At 37.8% G+C, this 18637-nt stretch overlaps 1 protein-coding gene across 10 annotated transcripts in view; it reads right to left on the bottom strand.

Moving 5' to 3' along the window:
• Window positions 1-328: 328 nt before the first annotated feature.
• LOC144365575 (uncharacterized) overlaps window positions 329-18637 on the bottom strand; it is a 32807-nt gene continuing 14498 nt past the window's right edge. For 3 of the 10 annotated variants that reach the window (XR_013424175.1, XR_013424176.1, XR_013424173.1), the window contains 2 exons: window positions 7874-9465; window positions 329-2210 (listed from right to left, as the gene is read on the bottom strand). Coding sequence is in view for 1 of the 10 variants with exons in the window: in XM_078017649.1 (XP_077873775.1) it covers window positions 2192-2210 (19 nt within the window). In the remaining 9 variants the exon portion in view is untranslated. Of the gene's footprint in view, window positions 2211-7873; window positions 9466-15864; window positions 15931-18637 lie in introns of all 10 variants that reach the window. The other 7 variants (XR_013424174.1, XR_013424169.1, XR_013424171.1 and 4 more) reach the window with 6 other exon arrangements.

Raw genomic sequence — 18637 nt, 5'->3', positions numbered from 1 at the left:
GACCTTGGCTGGTTCTTCCTAAGTTTTTCCAAAGAGTTTTTGCTGCAACAAAAACAACTTTGAAGGGTCATTAACAGTCTTTTAAAGAAGTGGCAGTTTTCTCCTCTATAAGTGTAAAAGTGCCTGCCTTGCTTATCAGCTAACAATAGCCCCCAAACCAGAAAAAATCTGAATGTCTATCAGCATTAGAATAGACATTATGTGATCTACTCAGATAATGGAACACTACAAAGCAAAGGGAATGAAAGAACAGAATTTTATGTAACCATATACATTAATGATAGCCATGATAGCCAGACACAAAAGAGAACACACTATGAATCCATGATGCTGCAAGGCAGGATAGTGTTTAATAAAGGAAGGTGGTTAGAGTGACAAGGAAAGAGCCACAAAAGCACTTTGGTTTAGGTTCTATTCCTTGATTTGGGTCTTAGATACATGGTATGTTAATTTTGTGGAAATGCATTAATCTTTAAACTTCTATACTTTTCTGCATGCATGTTATACTTAAAAAGTTTACTAAAATTAGTAACATATTTATTGTAGAAAACAATAGGTATTTCCTAGAATATAAGAAATACTTAGTATTAAAGAATGATTCTCAAAATAAGGCAAAATTATTACTACAGAGAAATATAAAATAAATACATCAAATTTTTTATTTAAGACATTAATTAATGAGGGAATCACTAATATGCTAAAATCAATGGGAATTTGATTTATGAAGATTTATATTATCTACTAGACAAAATTAATTTGTGTTGGCATCACAGAAACAGAAATCATAGCTATGGACAGGAAGCATTTGTATTATTATCAATTTTCTATATATTAACCTTTTCTCTATGAAGTTGCAACATAGTCTAATCAAGGACTAATTAAAGACATCGAAAACAGAGCACAACCAGAGGAATGTTAGTCAGAACATGCACTAAATTTCAAAAACTTTTTTTTTTCAGTGCTGGAAATGAAACCTGGCATATGCCTGCAAGAACCCTACCACTAAGCTATAATCCCAACCCCTCAAAGACATAAATTTTATACAATAAGTAAAATTAAAACAATTATAATTCTATTCAGGGATACCTATACATACACAATTTTGTGGCATATTTTTAAATATTATGTAAGAATTGGCTTATATGTGTATCAAAACTTATTTAATTAAACTTAAAAAAATTTAACTGCTTTTATGCTGAATAGTGATATTTTCTTTGTTTCAAAAGTTTCTGTTCACATTTCTGGTTATTTCCTCAACATACTTTTAGAGGAAAATTACTAAATCAAAACACAATCATTTTTAAGATTTGTAGTACTTATTGCCAAATATTTTAGGAATACTTTGGAGCACACAATTGGGTTGGAGGGCAGGAGGAAGGAAAACAAGCTGCTTGCTTTCTTCAGGAATTATTCCCACCCATAAAATTTCCTCAAGTAGAATTAATGTATACATTCTTGCAACTACCCACCATCTGTCTTCTTCTCTTCTTTTGCTTTGGACTTCAAGCAAAAATCCAGTCCATGTGTGAGGGAAAAGCGAGGGTTAGCACAGCAAACCACAAAAATCTCAAATTCAAACCAATCCAAGGGTACAAGAGATCTCTCTGCACTCATGGTTTCAATCTATCAGGTTATAAGTCCCTTAAGGAATTTTCCAGAACCTAACTCAAGACTCACTTTCTCTATAGGATTTCCTATGATTATACATATTTTCTGATCTATTTTGCCAGTCTTGATTTAAAGTATTCTATAAGCCACATATATTTTACTATGATAGCTGACTTATTCAGTTATTCAATAGTATTTATCAATTTCCTACTAAGTGCCAGGTGCTGTGGTATAGTAGGCCTGAGGTAAATTGTGTGCAAAACAATCTTATTCCTGTCCTGTAGGTTCAGAAAGTATGATTTTCATATAATACTGTATATAAAATATACCCATACACATGGAATGAACATCATATATTTTAATGTCAGGCTGTTAATTATTTTGTTGTATTGGTTGACAGTTCTTAGTAGGTAGGTCTCTTTCCAAGTAGATAAGATGATCCTTGAAGGCAGGAGATATGTCTTCAATTCTCTGGCATCCTCCAATGCGCTGAGTGCTTAATAGGCACCCAATAGAGAGCAACCCAGTTGAAACATTGGTGCCTCCCTCATATGCACATGATTCAAGCCTTCCTTGTAGCTCCTCAGTTACTCTTAGAATCTCTGTGAGAATAAGTAACAAATGATTGTAAAACATGAAATGACATGTCTGTGATAAGGTTACATTTTATATCATCACCAATAGGTGGCACCATCATTTTTCAATTATATTTTATATTGTTATGGCCCCAAATTATAAGTATTTATGGTGTTCATTCATTAGATTTTTTTAAGAGAGAGTGAGAGGAGAGAGAGAGAGAGAATTTTTAATATTTATTTTCTAGTTCTCGGCGGACACAACATCTTTGTTGGTATGTGGTGCTGAGGTTCGAACCCGGGTCGCACGCATGCCAGGCGAGCGCGCTACCGCTTGAGCCACATCCCCAGCCCCATTAGATGTTTATTGGACTCCTTTTGTGTGGAAGTTGCTCAACTGACTGCCACTAATGGTATTTCCACTTTCAGGTTAATCCTTATGTTAAAAAACAACAACTAAACCTCGATTTATGATTCAAAAACAATTTCACAATTGTGTGTATATGTTCTCACACATGCCAATGCAGCCTAAAATCTGATTTTAAAAGGGAGAGAAATGTGATGGCATACGCCTATAATTCCAGCAACTCAGGAGCCTGAAGAAGAGGATCACAAGTTCAAGGCTAGCCTCAACAATTTAGAAAGACTCTGTCTCAAAATAAAATGAAAAGGGTTGGGGATATAGCTTAGTGGTAGAATACCCCTGAGTCCAATCCCCAATACTAGGGGGAGGGAAAGGTGGATCAGGTGGGGAGGATACAAAATTAAATAAAAAGCACATCATAAAAATCTGGATTTTGGAGGGTCTATTGGTGGAATTTAATCTAAGTTGGTTTAAATTAGTTAACACAAAATTTACTATTTCTCAATGAAAGAAATTTAGTTCCCTTTGGGAAGATAACAGAAGTTTGATCCAGGCAGAGCAGAAATATTTCAACAGCTTCCAAGCCTGTACAATCCCATCTGGAGATAATAAAAAGTCCTGTTCCTCTGTGTTTATTTCAAGAAGTTCATTCACTGGAACAAGCTAAGGTTACAAAAGTAGAGTACTTGCTAGCTGAAGAGGGATGCCACTTGAGTATTACTCAAGAAGTCTACACTGCCCTAGAGAACTCCTGAGATTTCTTAGACTAGGAAGAGGGAGTCCCCTTTGCCCTTCGTTAGAACATACCCTTTTCCATAGGCTGAGAGTATGAGGGCAAAAAGAGATGGAGAGTGCTGGGGCAATGGAGCTATAGTATTTGTATCAAATACCATATAAAAGACACCAATTTACTCAGTAAGGAGAAAAAAAGAATTTTTAATGAACTCTCTCCCTTTTCTCAGAACTTTAAAGTGACCTGGGTGTGGTGGCGCATACCTATAATCCCAACAACTGGGGAGACTGAGGCAGCAGGATCACAAGTTGAAGGCCTGCCTTGGCAACAGAGCAAGACTCTCAAAATAAAAAGAAGGGATGCTGGGTATGTAATTCCATGATAAAAAGCACCTGGGTTCAGTTCCCAGTGCCATAAAACCTACAAACAAAAACTTCTTTAAAGTATAATGGATGGCATTAGGAATCAGGGTTATTACCATCCAGGAGCTTCCTGTCTAATAAACCAAAATAGTGTCTCATGCAGTAGTAGTTAGAAGTCTGAACTCTGGAGGCTGACTGCTAGTTCTCAGTGGACACAACACCTTTGTTGGTATGTGGTGCTGAGGATCGAACCCGGGCCACACGCATGCCAGGCGAGCACGCTACCGCTTAAGCCACATCCCCAGCCCGTGGAGATTATTAAAACTAGAGCTGAAATCGATGAAATTGAAACAAAAGAAACAACTGAAAAAATTGATAAAAACCAAAAATTAGTCTTTGAACAAATAAATAAAATTGATAAATCCTTAGCCATGCTCATAAAGAGAAAGAGAAAGAAAACTCAAATTACTAACATCTGTGATAAAAAAGGAAATATCACATATAAATAATTAGAAATTATTTTGAAAATTTGTACTCCAATAAATAGAAAATATCAAAGGCATTGACAAATTTCTAGAGTCCTATGATTTGCCCAAACTGAATCAGAATTATATACACAAGTTAAACAGATCAATTTCAAGCAATGAAATAGAAGACTCCATCAGAAGCCTATCAACCAAGAAAAGGCCCAGGACCAGATGAATACACAACTCTACAAGACCTTCAAAGAAGAACTAATACCATACTCCTCAAATTATTTCATGAAATAGAAAAAGAGGAAAAACTTCGAAACTCATTCTATGAGGCAATATCACTGTGATTCCAAAACCAGGCACAGACACATAAAGAAAACTTTAGACCAATATCTCAAATGAACATAGATGCAAAAATTCTCAATAAAATTCTGACAAATCAAATACAAAAACATATCAAAAAGATAGTTTACCACAATCAAGTGGGGTTCATTCCAGGGATGTAAGGTTGGTTCAACATACTGATTTCAATAAATGTAATTCATCACATCAATAGACTTAAAGATAAAAATTATATGATCATCTCAATTGGTGCAGAAAAGGCATTTGACAAAATACAGCACCTCTTCATGTTCAAAACACTATAAAAACTCAGGATAACAGGAACATACCTCAACATTGTAAGTTTTCTATGCTAAGCCCAAAGCCAACATCATTCTAAATGGAGAAAAATTGAAAGAATTTCCTCTAAAAACTGGAACAAGACAGGGATGCCTTCTTTCACTACTTCTATTAAATATAGTTCTTGAAACTCTAGCCAGAACAATTAGACAGATGAAACAAATTAAAGGGATATGGATATTTGCTGAAGCCATGATTCTATACCTAGAGGATCCAAAAAAATCTCACCAGAAAACTTCTAATACGTTAATTCAGCAAAGTAGCAGGATACAAAATCAACACCCATAAATCAAAGGCATTTCTGTATATCAGTAACAAATCCTCTGAAAGAGAAACTAGGAAAACTACCCCAATTACAATAACCTCAAAATAAAATAAAATACTTGGGATTCAAAGAGGTGAAAAAGACCTCTACAATGAAAATTACAGAACACTAAAGAAAAAAGAAAGAAAGAAGACCTTAGAAGATAGAAAGATCTCCCTTGTTCTTGGATAGACAGAATTAATACTGTCAAAATGACCATACTACCAAAAGCACTATACAGATTTAATACAATTCCAATCAAAATTTCAATGACATTCCTCAGAGAAATAGAAAAAGAAATCATGAAATTCATCTGGAAAAATAAGAGACCCAAAATACCAAAGCAATCCTTGGCAAGAAGAGTAAAGTAGGTGGCATCACTATATCAGACCTCAAACTCTACTACAGAGCAATAGTAACAAAAACAGCATGATACTGGCACCAAAACAGACTTGTAGACCAATGGTACAGAATAGAGGACACAGAGACAAACCCACATAAATAGAGTTATCTCATACTAGATAAAGGCATCAAAAACATATATTGGAGAAAAGATAGTCTCTTCAACAAATGGTGCTGGGAAAACTGGAAACCATATGCAGCAAAATGAAATTAAACCCCTATCTGTCACCAGCACAAAACTCAATTCAAAGTGGATCAAGGACCTAGGAATTAAGCCAGAAACCCTGTGCCTAATGGAAGAAAAAGTAGGCCCAAATCTTCATCATGTCAGATTAAGCCCTGACTTCCTTAATAAGACTCCTATAGTGCAAGAAATAAAATCAAGAGTCAATAAATGGGATGGATTCAAACTAAAAAGCTTCTTCTCAGAAAAAGAAACAATCAGTGAGGTGAAGAGAGAGCCTATAGAATGGGGGCAAGTTTTTACCACATGTACAACAGATGGAGCACTAATGTCTAGTATACATAAAAATCTCAAAAACTAAACACCAAAAAAAAAAAAAAGCAAATGGGCCAAGGAACTGAATAGACATGATATACAATCAATCAACAAATGTATGAAAAAATGTTCAACATCTCTAGCAATTAGAGAAATGCAAATCAAAATTACTGTAAGATTTCATCTCACTCCAGTAAGAATGGCAGCTATTAAGGATACAAACAACAATAAGTGTTGGTGAGGATGTGGGGGAAAAGGCACATTCATACATTGCTGGTGGGACTGCAAATTGGTACAACCAATTTGGAAAGCAGTATGAAGATTCCTTGGAAAACCTGGAATGGAACCACCATTTGACCCAACTATCCCATTCCTCAGTTTATGCCAAAGGACTTAAAAACAGCATACTACAGTGATTCAGACACATCAGTATTTATAGCAGCACAATTCACAATACCTAAATAGTGGAATCAATATAGATGCCCTTCAATGATGAGTTGATAAAGAAACTGTGGTATACATACACAATGGAATATTATTCAGCATTAAAAGAGAATAAAATCATGGAATTTGCAGGTAAATGGATGGAGTTGGAGAATATCATGCTAGGTGAAATAATCCAATCCCCCAAACCCAAAGGCTAAATGTTTTCTCTGATATGTGGATGCTGATCCATAATGGGGATGGAGTGGGGAGAAGCATGGGAGGAATGAAGGAATTTTGATTGGGCAAAGGGGTGGAAGGGGAAGTGAGGGGCATGGGGGATGAAAAGATGGTGGAATGAGATGGTGTGACTCTACTTTGTGTACAACCAGAGACATGAAAAATTGTGCTCTATATGTGTACTATGAATTGAAATGCATTCCGCTGTCATGTGTAACAAATTAGAATAAATTTAAAATTTAAAAAATGATAATTACATATTTTATGACCAATTACTATTAGATTCAAGTAATTTTTAAAAATCTGTGTACAGATTAAAAAAAGGGGGGGTTATGGATACTGCTCATTGGTAGAGCACCCCTGGATTCAAAACCCAGTACCACCCTCCACTGAAAAAAAAAAGATACACATTCAATTAAATAGAGAAGAATGGTTGCTTCTGGTAAAAAGGAAGTAATTTGGAAGGAGGGACAAATACTAGATAGATAGATAAATAGATAAATAGATAGATAGGTAGATAGATAATAGATAAAATAAGAGAGGGGCCTTGAAGAGACTAAAGAGGAGGCGTACTTTGGAATAAGGAGTATAATTAATTCAATCTCCCAAACTTGAAGTTAAAAAAAAATTTTAAAGGCTGGGGACTTGGCTGGGGTGAGGCTCAGTGGTAGAGCACTTGTCTAGTATGAATGAGGTCTGGGTTCCATCCCTACCACTGCAAAAAAAAAAAAAATGGAAAGGAAGAAAAAATATTTTAAGTATGCAGAATGGGTTAAAACTGTGAATCTATGGGCTGGGGTTGTGGCTTAGTGGTAGAGCGCTTGCCCTAGCATGCGTGAGGCACTGGGTTCAATCACCCTGCCCTCTGGCACCACATAAAAAATAAAGAAATAAAATAAAGGTATTGTTTCCATCTACAACTAAAAAAGTTTAAAAAAAATTAAAAAATAAACTGTGAATCTACCAGGAGCAGAGAAAAGACATAAGCCCATCTGTTTGGCTATCTAGAATGTCAATTGTTGCAGAAGACTTTCAATTCCTTCTTTTTATATATATATTTTATTAGTTGTAGATGGACACAATACCTTTATTTTTTATTTTTATGTGCTGCTGAGGATCAAACCCAGTCCCTTCCACATATGAGGCAAACACTCTAACACAGAGCTACAACCCCAGCCCTCTCAGTTCCTTCTTAAGAATCAAGCGTACCAACTTGTCAGCCAGGGTCCTTGGTCTTGGAAGTTCTCAGGGAGCAGTCCACCACCTGTGATCTGGATCTCTGATTCAGAAGTGGATGAATTCTTGGGAAGGATGTTGGAGAGAAGTCCCATGCCGGCACAGCCCAGAGGAGTCTTTACACACACACACACACACACACACACACACACACAAATTGGTTAAATGATTTATACTGTATCACTGCACTGGGGTGAGACACACAAAAAAGAGCAATCATATCTATATGTATTAATGTATATCATCAAGATATATTCCTAAGTGAAAAAAGCAGATTGCAGGAGCTGGAAATTTAGCTTAGTGGTAAAGTGCCTAGGATATAGAGGCCTTGGTTTGATCCCCAGAACTGCAAAAAGAAAAAAAAAAATTGTAAAAGTGTGTGTGTGTGTGTGTGTGTGTGTGTGTGTGTGTTTTCAGATAGCAAAATAGGGCTGGAGGTGTATAGGTTAGTGATAAAGTACTTGCTTGCCTAGCATGCATAAGGTTCTGGGTTAGATCCCTGGCACCCCAGGGTGGGGGGTGCAGGGGGAACTATTGCCCTCTGGTGTTGTAGTTCAGTGGTAGAGTGCTTGCCTTGCAGGTGTGAGGTACTGGGTTTGATTCTCAGCACCACATAAAAATCAATAAAATAAAGGTATTGTGTCCATCTGCAAGAAAAAAAAGTATTTGAAAAAACTATTGCAAACTAATATATATGGCATGCTATATTAATATTTTTAGAAAGAAATGGATCACATATGCACTTGCATACACAGTTGTTTGTCACCTACAACATATTTGTTATATATATATATATATAAATATGTTGTATTTATCTTGTATATATCTCTATGGATATTTATATATATAAATATTCATATATACAAGAAGATATATACAAGAAGCTGGAACTAGTGGTTATTTCTGTTGAGCAGACCTGGAGGATGGAAGGTCATGACATTCATTCACAAACATTTAATGTTTGTGGTGGGTGTTATGAGCTATACAAAACTAAAGATATTGCTATCATTTCTTCCGTCAAGAACATATGAAGGGGAGAAAGACATACATGGTTAACTACATCACAAGGCAAAAGCTGATTAGTGTTATGCAAAAACTGTACATACCTTTTTGTACTTTAAAATTTACTATAATCAGCACAAAATAATTTCATGATTAAAAAAACCAACTTTATATTAGAAAGCAACAGTTAAAAACAACTAAAGTAGGGCTGGGGATGCAGTCAAGTGGAAGTAGCATGCATGAGGCCCCAGCACTGTCAAACAAATAAATACAGCTAAAGTATCTTTGTACTTAAGGTTACCAATTTTCATCACAATAATGAAAATACTTATAGGAAGTGTACTAATGCCTTCTTTTCCTGAAGAGTAGTGACATTTATCTGAAGGTTATGTAACAACAACACTTACCAGAGTTCAGCAGGATGGGAGTTTTGAGATTTCATTCAGTTATGATGTCAGATTTCCTGTTGTATTCGTGGCTCTTCATTCATCCTCTGTGACCAGTGGCCCAAGTCTGCATGACCATTGAGCAAGATTCTCTGCCACGAGTCAAAAGTCAGCTAACTGGTCCCAAAGAGGGGAGTCTTTGTTAATGGAGGAATGAAGTGCCTGGTTCTCCCTAGGGATCCTACCCACTGGCTGTGTTAGAATAAAGCCTTATCCAGGGAGAGGTGATGACCAGGCTTGTAGTAAAGGTAATTTGAAGCCCCAGGCCTGTGTCTCTAACCAGGTCTGCACAAAGAGAGTGTAGTTTCTGTCTGCATGTGCAGCTTCCAGGGTTGCAGTGAGGTTTCAGTCTCTGGGTACAGTCAATGGTTCCAACTGCTCTGGTGGTTTGAGTAGCAAATGTGTATGTATGCTGAAACCATTTGGGGAATGTGTGTAGCAATAAGCAAACAGGCAAAACCTACTGCTTTGAGATGTTTTGTAACAGCTGTGTGCTCCCTACAGAACAGACTTTCCTTATTACCTAGGTCCAGAGCATCCCCTGAGTTCTCCCTATTAGAATGCCGGGGCCCACAGAGAGTTTGAGATGAAGAGGGACTAGTACAAGTGGCCAACTAGATCAGGCAAGAAAAAGGCTCAGCAGCTGAGATGAAGTAGTGCAGAGTACCCACGCAGGTATCAACTCCAGGTGAGAGATTCCTCCAGCTTTTTAGGTGAATGTGCTTCCGCTGTGCAAGTCAGTCAGACTTGAATGTCATCGTGACTTGTGCTTATGACATCTTTGCCCAAGAGGAGAACTTTTATGTTCTTTGTAATATGGAAGGAAAGATATTGACTGAGCCATTCCTTCATGCTTTGAGACATCTCATCTATATGTATATGCATACATACATAATACGTATAACTTCTATTACAGCAATATGTTCTATAATTATTATTTATTATAGTATGGTGTTAGGATAGGGTAGATAGGCTACATCAACACAAAGCCCTCAAAATATTATGGACTTGACATGATGAAAGTTTCTCATGCATCACAATCTAGTGTAAACTGGGAGCTTTCCCGGGTGACACCTCCAAATGGTGACCTGGGAATTCAAGCCCCATTGATCTTAAAAGGCCAACATCTTCAACACTGACACAGGGGAAGAATAGAGTGTATATATAAGACCTCACAGCAGGATCTGTGGCTAAGTCTGCAAGCACCACCCATTATTACTTCTGCTATATCCTGTCAGCCAGAATCCAATAATATGGCTCTATCCTAACTTTGCAACAAAGGCTGGAAAATGTCCTTTTTGTATGCCAGGAAGAGTAAATGAAACTGAAAAATATCTGATCAGCCTTTGCTACAAGTTCCTACAGGTTGGAATTAACTAGTATTTTTCTTCTAATTATGTTTGGCATTTGGTACTATTATGTAGGCTGCCTTGCTGCCTCAAACAGTACTCTGTGACATCCCTTTCCTCACTACACAACTGAGTTGTCAGGAGAGGTTTTATTATCCACATTTTATGGGTGAGGATCTTGAGACTCAGGGTAGTTTCATGACTTGTCCAAAGTCACCCTCTATGTGACAGAAATTTGCTTCTATCATTCTCAATTAGTAATCTTTCCACTACACCATGAGGCCATCCCCAGAAGTTCAAACCAGATGCAAAGATTTCAGTGTACAAACTCAAGTATGCAAGAAATATTTACTTATTCCTTTGTCAATCAACCTAATGTATGTTTCAAGTCTGATTTTGGAGGAGGCACCAACCAAGATGTCTATGGTTTTTTCTAGTCCTTCTTTACTGACAGTGTTAAGTCTGTGCCTCTTTTCAGTTCACAGTAATGTTCAACAGCTCCCTGCTACCTTGGGGCCCACTCCAGGTGTTTGGAAATTCTGTAGGCCATCAGCACACAGCCATTTTTCTCCCTAGGCTTGCTACCTCCTCTTAAAGTGAGGTAGTAGGGAAGGACCTACTCATGCTTTTATCCTCTGGCTTTTCATCCATCTTTCCTCCCATTAGCAGAGGGAAGTGTTTCTAATCTTTCAGGAAAACACTACTCTCCTCACACCTTTTTCCCCCAGAATACTTTGGCTGTACTTCAAATCCTGTCTAGACCTCAGAGAGGTTTTTTAACATAACATACAACTCACAAAAGTTGTGTTATTCTTGTTTTGCTTTTTATCCTAATATATCATTCCCCCACCTTGAGGCAATGCAACAAGGGCCTGCTGTCCAAGGTATGGAGGCAGGGAGGAGGGGCAGGGGAATACCAGGAAAAAAAACATTTCTCAGTCACATGTGTATCACATGTAACTTCACCAGGTCCTCCTTGTGAGGCAAATATCTGTGTCATTGTTCTGAATCTAACAGTGAAGAGAAGCACCGATGAGAGTTATTCCATTTGGAAACTAACAGATTAGGCTTCTTCTGCTGGATGCATCTTTAAATGCCCAGCTCCGTGCACAAACCTAAACCCCTATGGCTCCATCCTTCATGGCTTGATCCTACCACCTTGGTGATCAAGTTTTCAGTTAAGAATTGGGACCTGAAGACACAACCACAACCATGAAAGTCTGTTCATGGACAACTGACTCTTCTTTCTCCTCCTTCTTTTTTTTTTTTTTTTTTTGCAGTGCTAGGAATTGAACCCAGGGCCACCATGCACATGATAGACAAAGTGCTCTACCACTGAGCTACATCCCAGCCCTAATTAGTCCTCTAAATGTGAAAACAATGATTTGTTTCTCTGGCTATTTAGCTGTTTATCACCTCCCCTTACTCAGTTGTGAGCACATGCTCTGGGGAAAGTCAATGGAGTAAGCATGTTGGCGTGGAAAGACATCCACACTGATGAAGGGACAAGAGACAAGGAGGCATTAATGCCTCAGATGAGAGATCACACTGCTTATTAAAGCTGAAGGAACTTACACCAATTTATAGGCAAAGAGATACTTCCTTAAAGCAAAACCTTGTTTAAAAACAACAAAAACTGACTTTAAAAAAATCTAGTTTGTACCAAACCTTATAAAATGGATTTTTAAGATCATTTAAAAGCACACTAGGCTTTCAAAAGATGTTTGTTTTAAAGAGTACAGTTGGCTTTTAGTCAAAACTGAAGTTTCGGTAATGCACAGTAACAATTGTAATATAATTATTGGCCACAAATGCCAGGTGCCCAACCAAGCTTTTTCTACCATGTAAAGAGCCAAGCCAAGTAAAAATGCCCTGCCTAGCCATACCCAGAAGTTCAAAAGCTCATTCTTTGTCATCAGTGAGGAATTAATTCAAAAAGCAAAGCCATTATTAGGAACAGCCAGGCATTCTGTTGTAAACACCTTTTGTTAATTCAAGTTGAGAACTGAACTTTCTCACATTTGAAAGAGGTTAGCTTGAGAGGGAGAGTTTAAGCCAAGCCAAGTTCAAAGCTCTTTTCTCTTTTAAATTTCTGACATGACATCTGGGATCCACACAGTTGGAAGAACTGGCCTTGGAGTCAGCAGAGTCTCCCTAGCCATCATTTGATTTAAGGACTATAGTGTCCCCTGTTGAACAGATTATTTTATCATCAAGGGTATAAACTGGAAAAGATTAAACATAGGAACGTTATAGGGAACAAAAATATAGAGACCTAAAAATGCACTTCCTCATTATATGTAAGAGAGTTATTTCCTAGAATCCTTGAGCTATAAAAACCCCAAGAGCCTTTGCTTAAGTTAATAAATTTTATTTACTTAGATGAAAATACTACAGCAAGTCTTTTGTTTCCACTCTTTTTTATTGCTTCCTGTTAGTTATTGAGAGAAATCTATTGTAACTTTTTTTGTACTCTGATAATGACAAGCCTGTCATATTTGTGTGAGCTTCACAATGCTTATGCATTGTATGTGCATACAGTTAAGTTGTATAAGATGCGGTTCCTATAAAGATGGGGCCCAACAGTAGAGCAAGATCGCAGGATAAAAGACATTTCTTGTGCTTTGCAACTGATTGTCTGAACTGGGAAAAGGGATGAAATTTCAGTTCTTCAAACTACCTGAAAAACCTGTGGTATAAACCTATTCTTTCTTCACCTGGGATGAAGTTTACTAAGGTAACCAGATTTTGTTGGTTTGTCCATGTCTTCTATCCTAGTAGAGTTAGGCCCTCCTAGGTTCAGTTGATGAAGTCTAAAGATCCTGTATGCTTCTTCACTAGTAATGATGGTGGTGTCCATATAGCCAATGAGTGAGCAGGGACTGTGTGCCAGGGACTGTCTGACCACCTTCTATATCTTCTCTCACTTAGTCCTCCTAAGATTGGTATCTATCTACATTTCATACAGGAGGAAACCAAGAGAAGAAAGCTGGTTATCAGGCTGAACCATGTAGAATTGCTATTTTTGCAGATTGAAAAGGTCAAATATCAGTAAATTCATATGATTTAACCAACTACTTGCCCACTGTCATAAAGTTAGTAGGCGTTGATTCCTAGAGTTGAACTCTCAACTTCACCAGAATGATAGCTGCTTATTTGTATTTTTAGATGACAGACACAGGCTAGGAGCAAATGTATAAAAAAAAAAAAATAAGAGTGCTATCAATAGACTACTTCCTTTCTTCTGCAATCTCTGGTTTCAACTGCTGACTTTATTCAGGTCAGAGTGTGAAAGCTGGCTCAAGTTAGACAAGACCGCCCTGCCTGTGGTCTTTTCTTTCCCTGCTGCTGAAACCAGCCCATCAAACCAAACCAAATTTCCTGGTCTGGCTGCCCCCAAACCTGCCTGCCTAAGACTATCTTCCTCTTGGAGTGGCACAGAGCCACATACCCCATCCCCAGCAGAACTTCTCACCAGGAGAGCCACTTAGCTATGACCACATCCTTCCTCCCTGAGCCATTATTGAAATGCAGCTGTAAACCTATCAACCTCTCTCTCCCATTAAGTTTATCAGGTTATATGGACTTGGACTCAGGACTTGGAGCAAATGAATTTTCTCCAGGAGATAGGCTGTAGGTGGGCAAGGTCAGGAGCCTGAGAACAAATCACAGACTCACAGATATGATAGTAACCTTAGAAACTATGTCAGCCAATCCTAATAGATACAGCCAATCTTATTTTATAGATTAGAAAACTGATATTCAGGTGCCAAAGCCTAGGTACTTTGATTTTAGGGTGACTGGCCATCCTAGTTTGCCTGGGACTGGGGGGTTTTCTGGGGTATGGGAATTTCAGTGTTCAAACTAGGAAAGTTCCTGATAAACCAAAACAAGTTAACCACCCTGTTGGACTGGCAGCTAAAAACTCTTTTGCCTCTCTGAACAGGTCAGGTTTCAGCAGACCCTTGCATTGAAGTCCCCAAACTGCTTGGTACAAAAATTCTGGATAGGAAAATGACCATTAAAATGGTTTTGCTAAGCTGGTTCCCCTAAATAGTCAGTCTTAAGGCATAGACTTATATGGCACATGGAAACATTGTATTGGGTCTGACTTAAGACAGACCAAACTCTCATCCTCTCAGGCCACAGAAATTGGGAGAGCTAGTTACATAGAGTCAATCTCAGAAAATAAGGCTGTGGTCTGGTGTATTCATTTCATGGAGATAAAGCCTTTAGGGAGAGGGGGCTGGGGATGTGGCTCAAGCGGTATCGCGCTCGCCTGGCATGCATGCGACCCAGGTTCGATCCTCAGCACCACATACCAACAAAGATGTTGTGTCCGCCGAGAACTAAAAAATAAATATTAAAAAAAAAAATTCTCTCTCTCTCTCTCTCTCTCTCTCTCTCTCTCTCCTCTCTCACTCTCTCTTTAAAAAAAAATTAAAAAAAATAAAGCCTTTAGGGAGAGCGTTGTTGCTGTCTCTGCTATGTATGGTGGCATAAAAGCTAGGAATGGAGAAGTACTTGGGAAGGAAACATATCAGCAGGGTACCACGTGCTACCCTTACTTCCTTTTTCAGAAGTTTTGTCATATTAATCCTGCAATAAGCAATCATCCTTGACTAACTCTGGACTTTTTTCCTTAAACGTCAAGCACCTAATTTTTAAAAATTTCTTGGTTTTACTTCTCCTCCTGGGCTACTTTGCCTCCAGTACTCGGTTGCTTAGCAGTTGTTCCCTCCACAGCCTCTTCTGCTTTCTGTACTGTGGGATCCAGGCTCCAAGTCATGCTCTACACCAAAGAATACCAAGACTCCAGCAAGGCAAAACTGTCAGAAATGTTAATATTTTTTTCAGTATTCTTTTTCCTGCATGCATTCCTTTAAGCTACCCTGAACATCCCCACCTCCACCCCACCCTTACACATACCTTACAACATTTAATTTTTTCAATAATTCACCCTTGTTTTCAGCCACCACTGAAATGTCCTTAGTGCTAAAGTAACAAATTTACTGATCTGATTAATTAATCTCTGCAAATGGGGGTTAAAATTAAAATTCAGTTGGAAGTGAATCTCAGCTGTGACCAGTAGAATTAACACCCCTCCTGGGCTATCTTAAAACTTTTCTGCGGGTTGGGGATGTGACTCAAGCGGCAGCGTGCTCACCTGGCATGCGTGTGGCCCGGGTTCGATCCTCAGCACCACATATAAAGATGTTGTGTCTGCCAAAAACTAAAAAATAAATATTAAAAAAACTCTCTCTCTCTAAAAAAAAAAATAACTTTAAACTTTTCTGAAATTAATTCTGGGGGAGAAATTTTGGAGTTGGGGGAAAGGGAGGTAGCTGCAGGGAGCATAGTAGAGGATTATTTTGGGAAGTGCTTTATGACAGGGATTGACAAACTTAGCAAAGAAAAATACAGGAGGACCCGTCAACTTCAAGTTTCAGATAAACAACCGTTTGTTTATCTTATTTGATTTATATGGCACATGGAAACACCATATTGTTGTTTATCTGAAATTAAAATGTAACTGAGGGTTCTGTATTTTGTCTGCCAACCTCTCTGTAATCCATGATATCTCCCAAAAATGTAATCTACGAATAGAGAGCCAGGATTGCTATGGAGTTTGGAACAGTTTCCAAACTTCTGGCAGAAAAAGAATGAGCCTATCAGGGAAAGCATCAAGTGGTAACATCAGGTGAAATCACTAACCCCAAAACCAGGTGTGTTGATGCAAGGGGGCATCTGAGGTAGGACTGAAAGGATCACTCTTGGAGACTGGCCAAAGTGCCAGGGAAGTGGGTGTGTTCTGCTGGATCCTTCCCAGAAGATATAGTGTCTGGTACCTGGGCTGAAAATTGAGCCATGTGATATCCATCCCACTAAAACATAATTTTTAGGTCTGAGGAAAGAGTGAAAAGGTTTTTAAAATAAGGTAATAAATAGAGGGGAAATTATGTTCAAGACGCTCAATCCTAAAAGGGAGTTCAGGTTCAGGAAATGCCATTTAGGCCTGCTGACATCAGATCAGAAAAATGCTGATACCAGCAAGTTGCTATGCAAAATGTTCAAGATCATATAATTTTCTTTCATTTTCTCCCCAATAAACAAAAGTAATGCCATTAACTTCAAGAAGATTACTTTTGCCACCCATAACAATCTTTTTGTTTTCAATTAATGAAGAGAGAAGTTGTCTTGTTTTCTGTTACTGGCATCTATACTGGATATATTCTGTCTGTGCCTCCAGATCTACTCCTTTACCCTTCCCTGTCCTACCCTGGGCTCTAGGAAGCTGACTATTAGGAACTCCCTTTCCCTCTGGTTTCTGGTTAGGACCAGCTGTTGGAGACATGAACAAGGGATTGAAGGGCCAGAGAACAGAAAGGTCAAAATAATAGAATATTGTTGAGGGTATTTATTTAAAATGTTCATAATTTCAAGGACCTGATAGCAAGCACTCAGTAAAACAGGAACAGATGAATACTTCTTTAACATGATAAAACACACTTAGCCAGAGTTCTGCTTGATGGAGAAATGCTACAGACTGAAGTTGGAAATAAGACAAGAGTGCTCACTGTCACTATTATTAGTAAAATTTTACTGAATGTTCTAGAAATCATAACAAGACACGATAAAAACTTCAATGGAACTGGGGGGTGGAGCTCAGTGGTAGAGCCACACTTAGCATGCACAAATCCATGGGTTCAATGTGAAGGAGAAGAAGAAAGAAGAGTAGGAGGAGGGAGAAGGAGGAGGAGAAGGAGGAGAAGAAAAAGATTTCAAGTACAAAGTGGGAAAGGAAGAAAAATACTTCTGTTATTTACAGATGATATGACTATGTTTTTTCAACCCAAGACTCAACTGGAAAATTATCATAATAAGACAATTCAGTAAAATAAAAAGATACAAAATTAATATAAAGAAACTGATAAATCTCATATATACAAACAATAACCTCCTGGAAGATAAAAAGATGAAGGACCTTATTAATGTAGCAAGAAAAAAAAGGAAAATACTTAGAAATAAATTGAACAAAATATGTACCAGCTCTGTATGTAGAAAACCTTAAAACTGGGGCTGGAGTTGTGGCTCAGTGGTAGAATGCTTGCCTAGCATACATGAGGCACTGGGTTCAATCCTCAGCACCACATAAATGTAAAATAAAGATATTGTGTCCACCTAAACTTAAGAGGTAGGACATTTATTTAAAAAAAAAAAAGGAAAGAAAGAAAAGAAAGCTTTAAAACAAACACCCCAGAATTCAAATAATTTTTGAATGAGCAGAAAGACATACCAGGTCTGAAATTTTCAAATTATTAAAAATCACATCTTTAAGTTGATTTAATATTTTTACTCAATCTCAATTTTTAAATATTTTTTTTTGTAGTCAGACACAATACCTTTGTTTTATTTATTTTTATGTGGTGCTGAAGATCGAACCCAGGGCCCCACATGTGCTAGCCACAATCCCAGCCCTCAATCCTAATTTTCAAAAAAATCAATTTATTTTCCTTTTAAACTTGATAATTCTCAAATATATATTGAGGTCAGAGGAAGAATACCCAGGAAATGTCTGAAAAGGAGAGAAATATATATGTCTGTGTGGGAGAAAGTGGACTTCTTAGTCCTATCAGATATTAAAACACAATAAAAAGTCTCAAGAGGGGACATGCCTATAATTCCAGCAACTCCAGAGGCTTAGGTAGGAAGATCACAAATTTGAGGCTAGACTCAGCAATTTAGTGAGGCCCTCAGCAACTTTGCAAGACTCTGTCTCAAAATAAAATATAAAAATGGCTGAGATGTGACTCAATGGTAAAGCATTCCTGGGTTCAATCTCCAGTACAAAAAAAAAAAAAAGCCTCAGTAATTAAAACAATGTAGAACTGGCCCATAAATGTCCACAGAGATCAACAAAACAGATGAAATTGTAGACC

Source organism: Ictidomys tridecemlineatus, chromosome 7 (assembly GCF_052094955.1).
Source record: "Ictidomys tridecemlineatus isolate mIctTri1 chromosome 7, mIctTri1.hap1, whole genome shotgun sequence".
NCBI classification, from domain to species: Eukaryota; Metazoa; Chordata; class Mammalia; order Rodentia; family Sciuridae; genus Ictidomys; species Ictidomys tridecemlineatus.
This window is presented reverse-complemented; position numbering and strand designations above follow the sequence as displayed.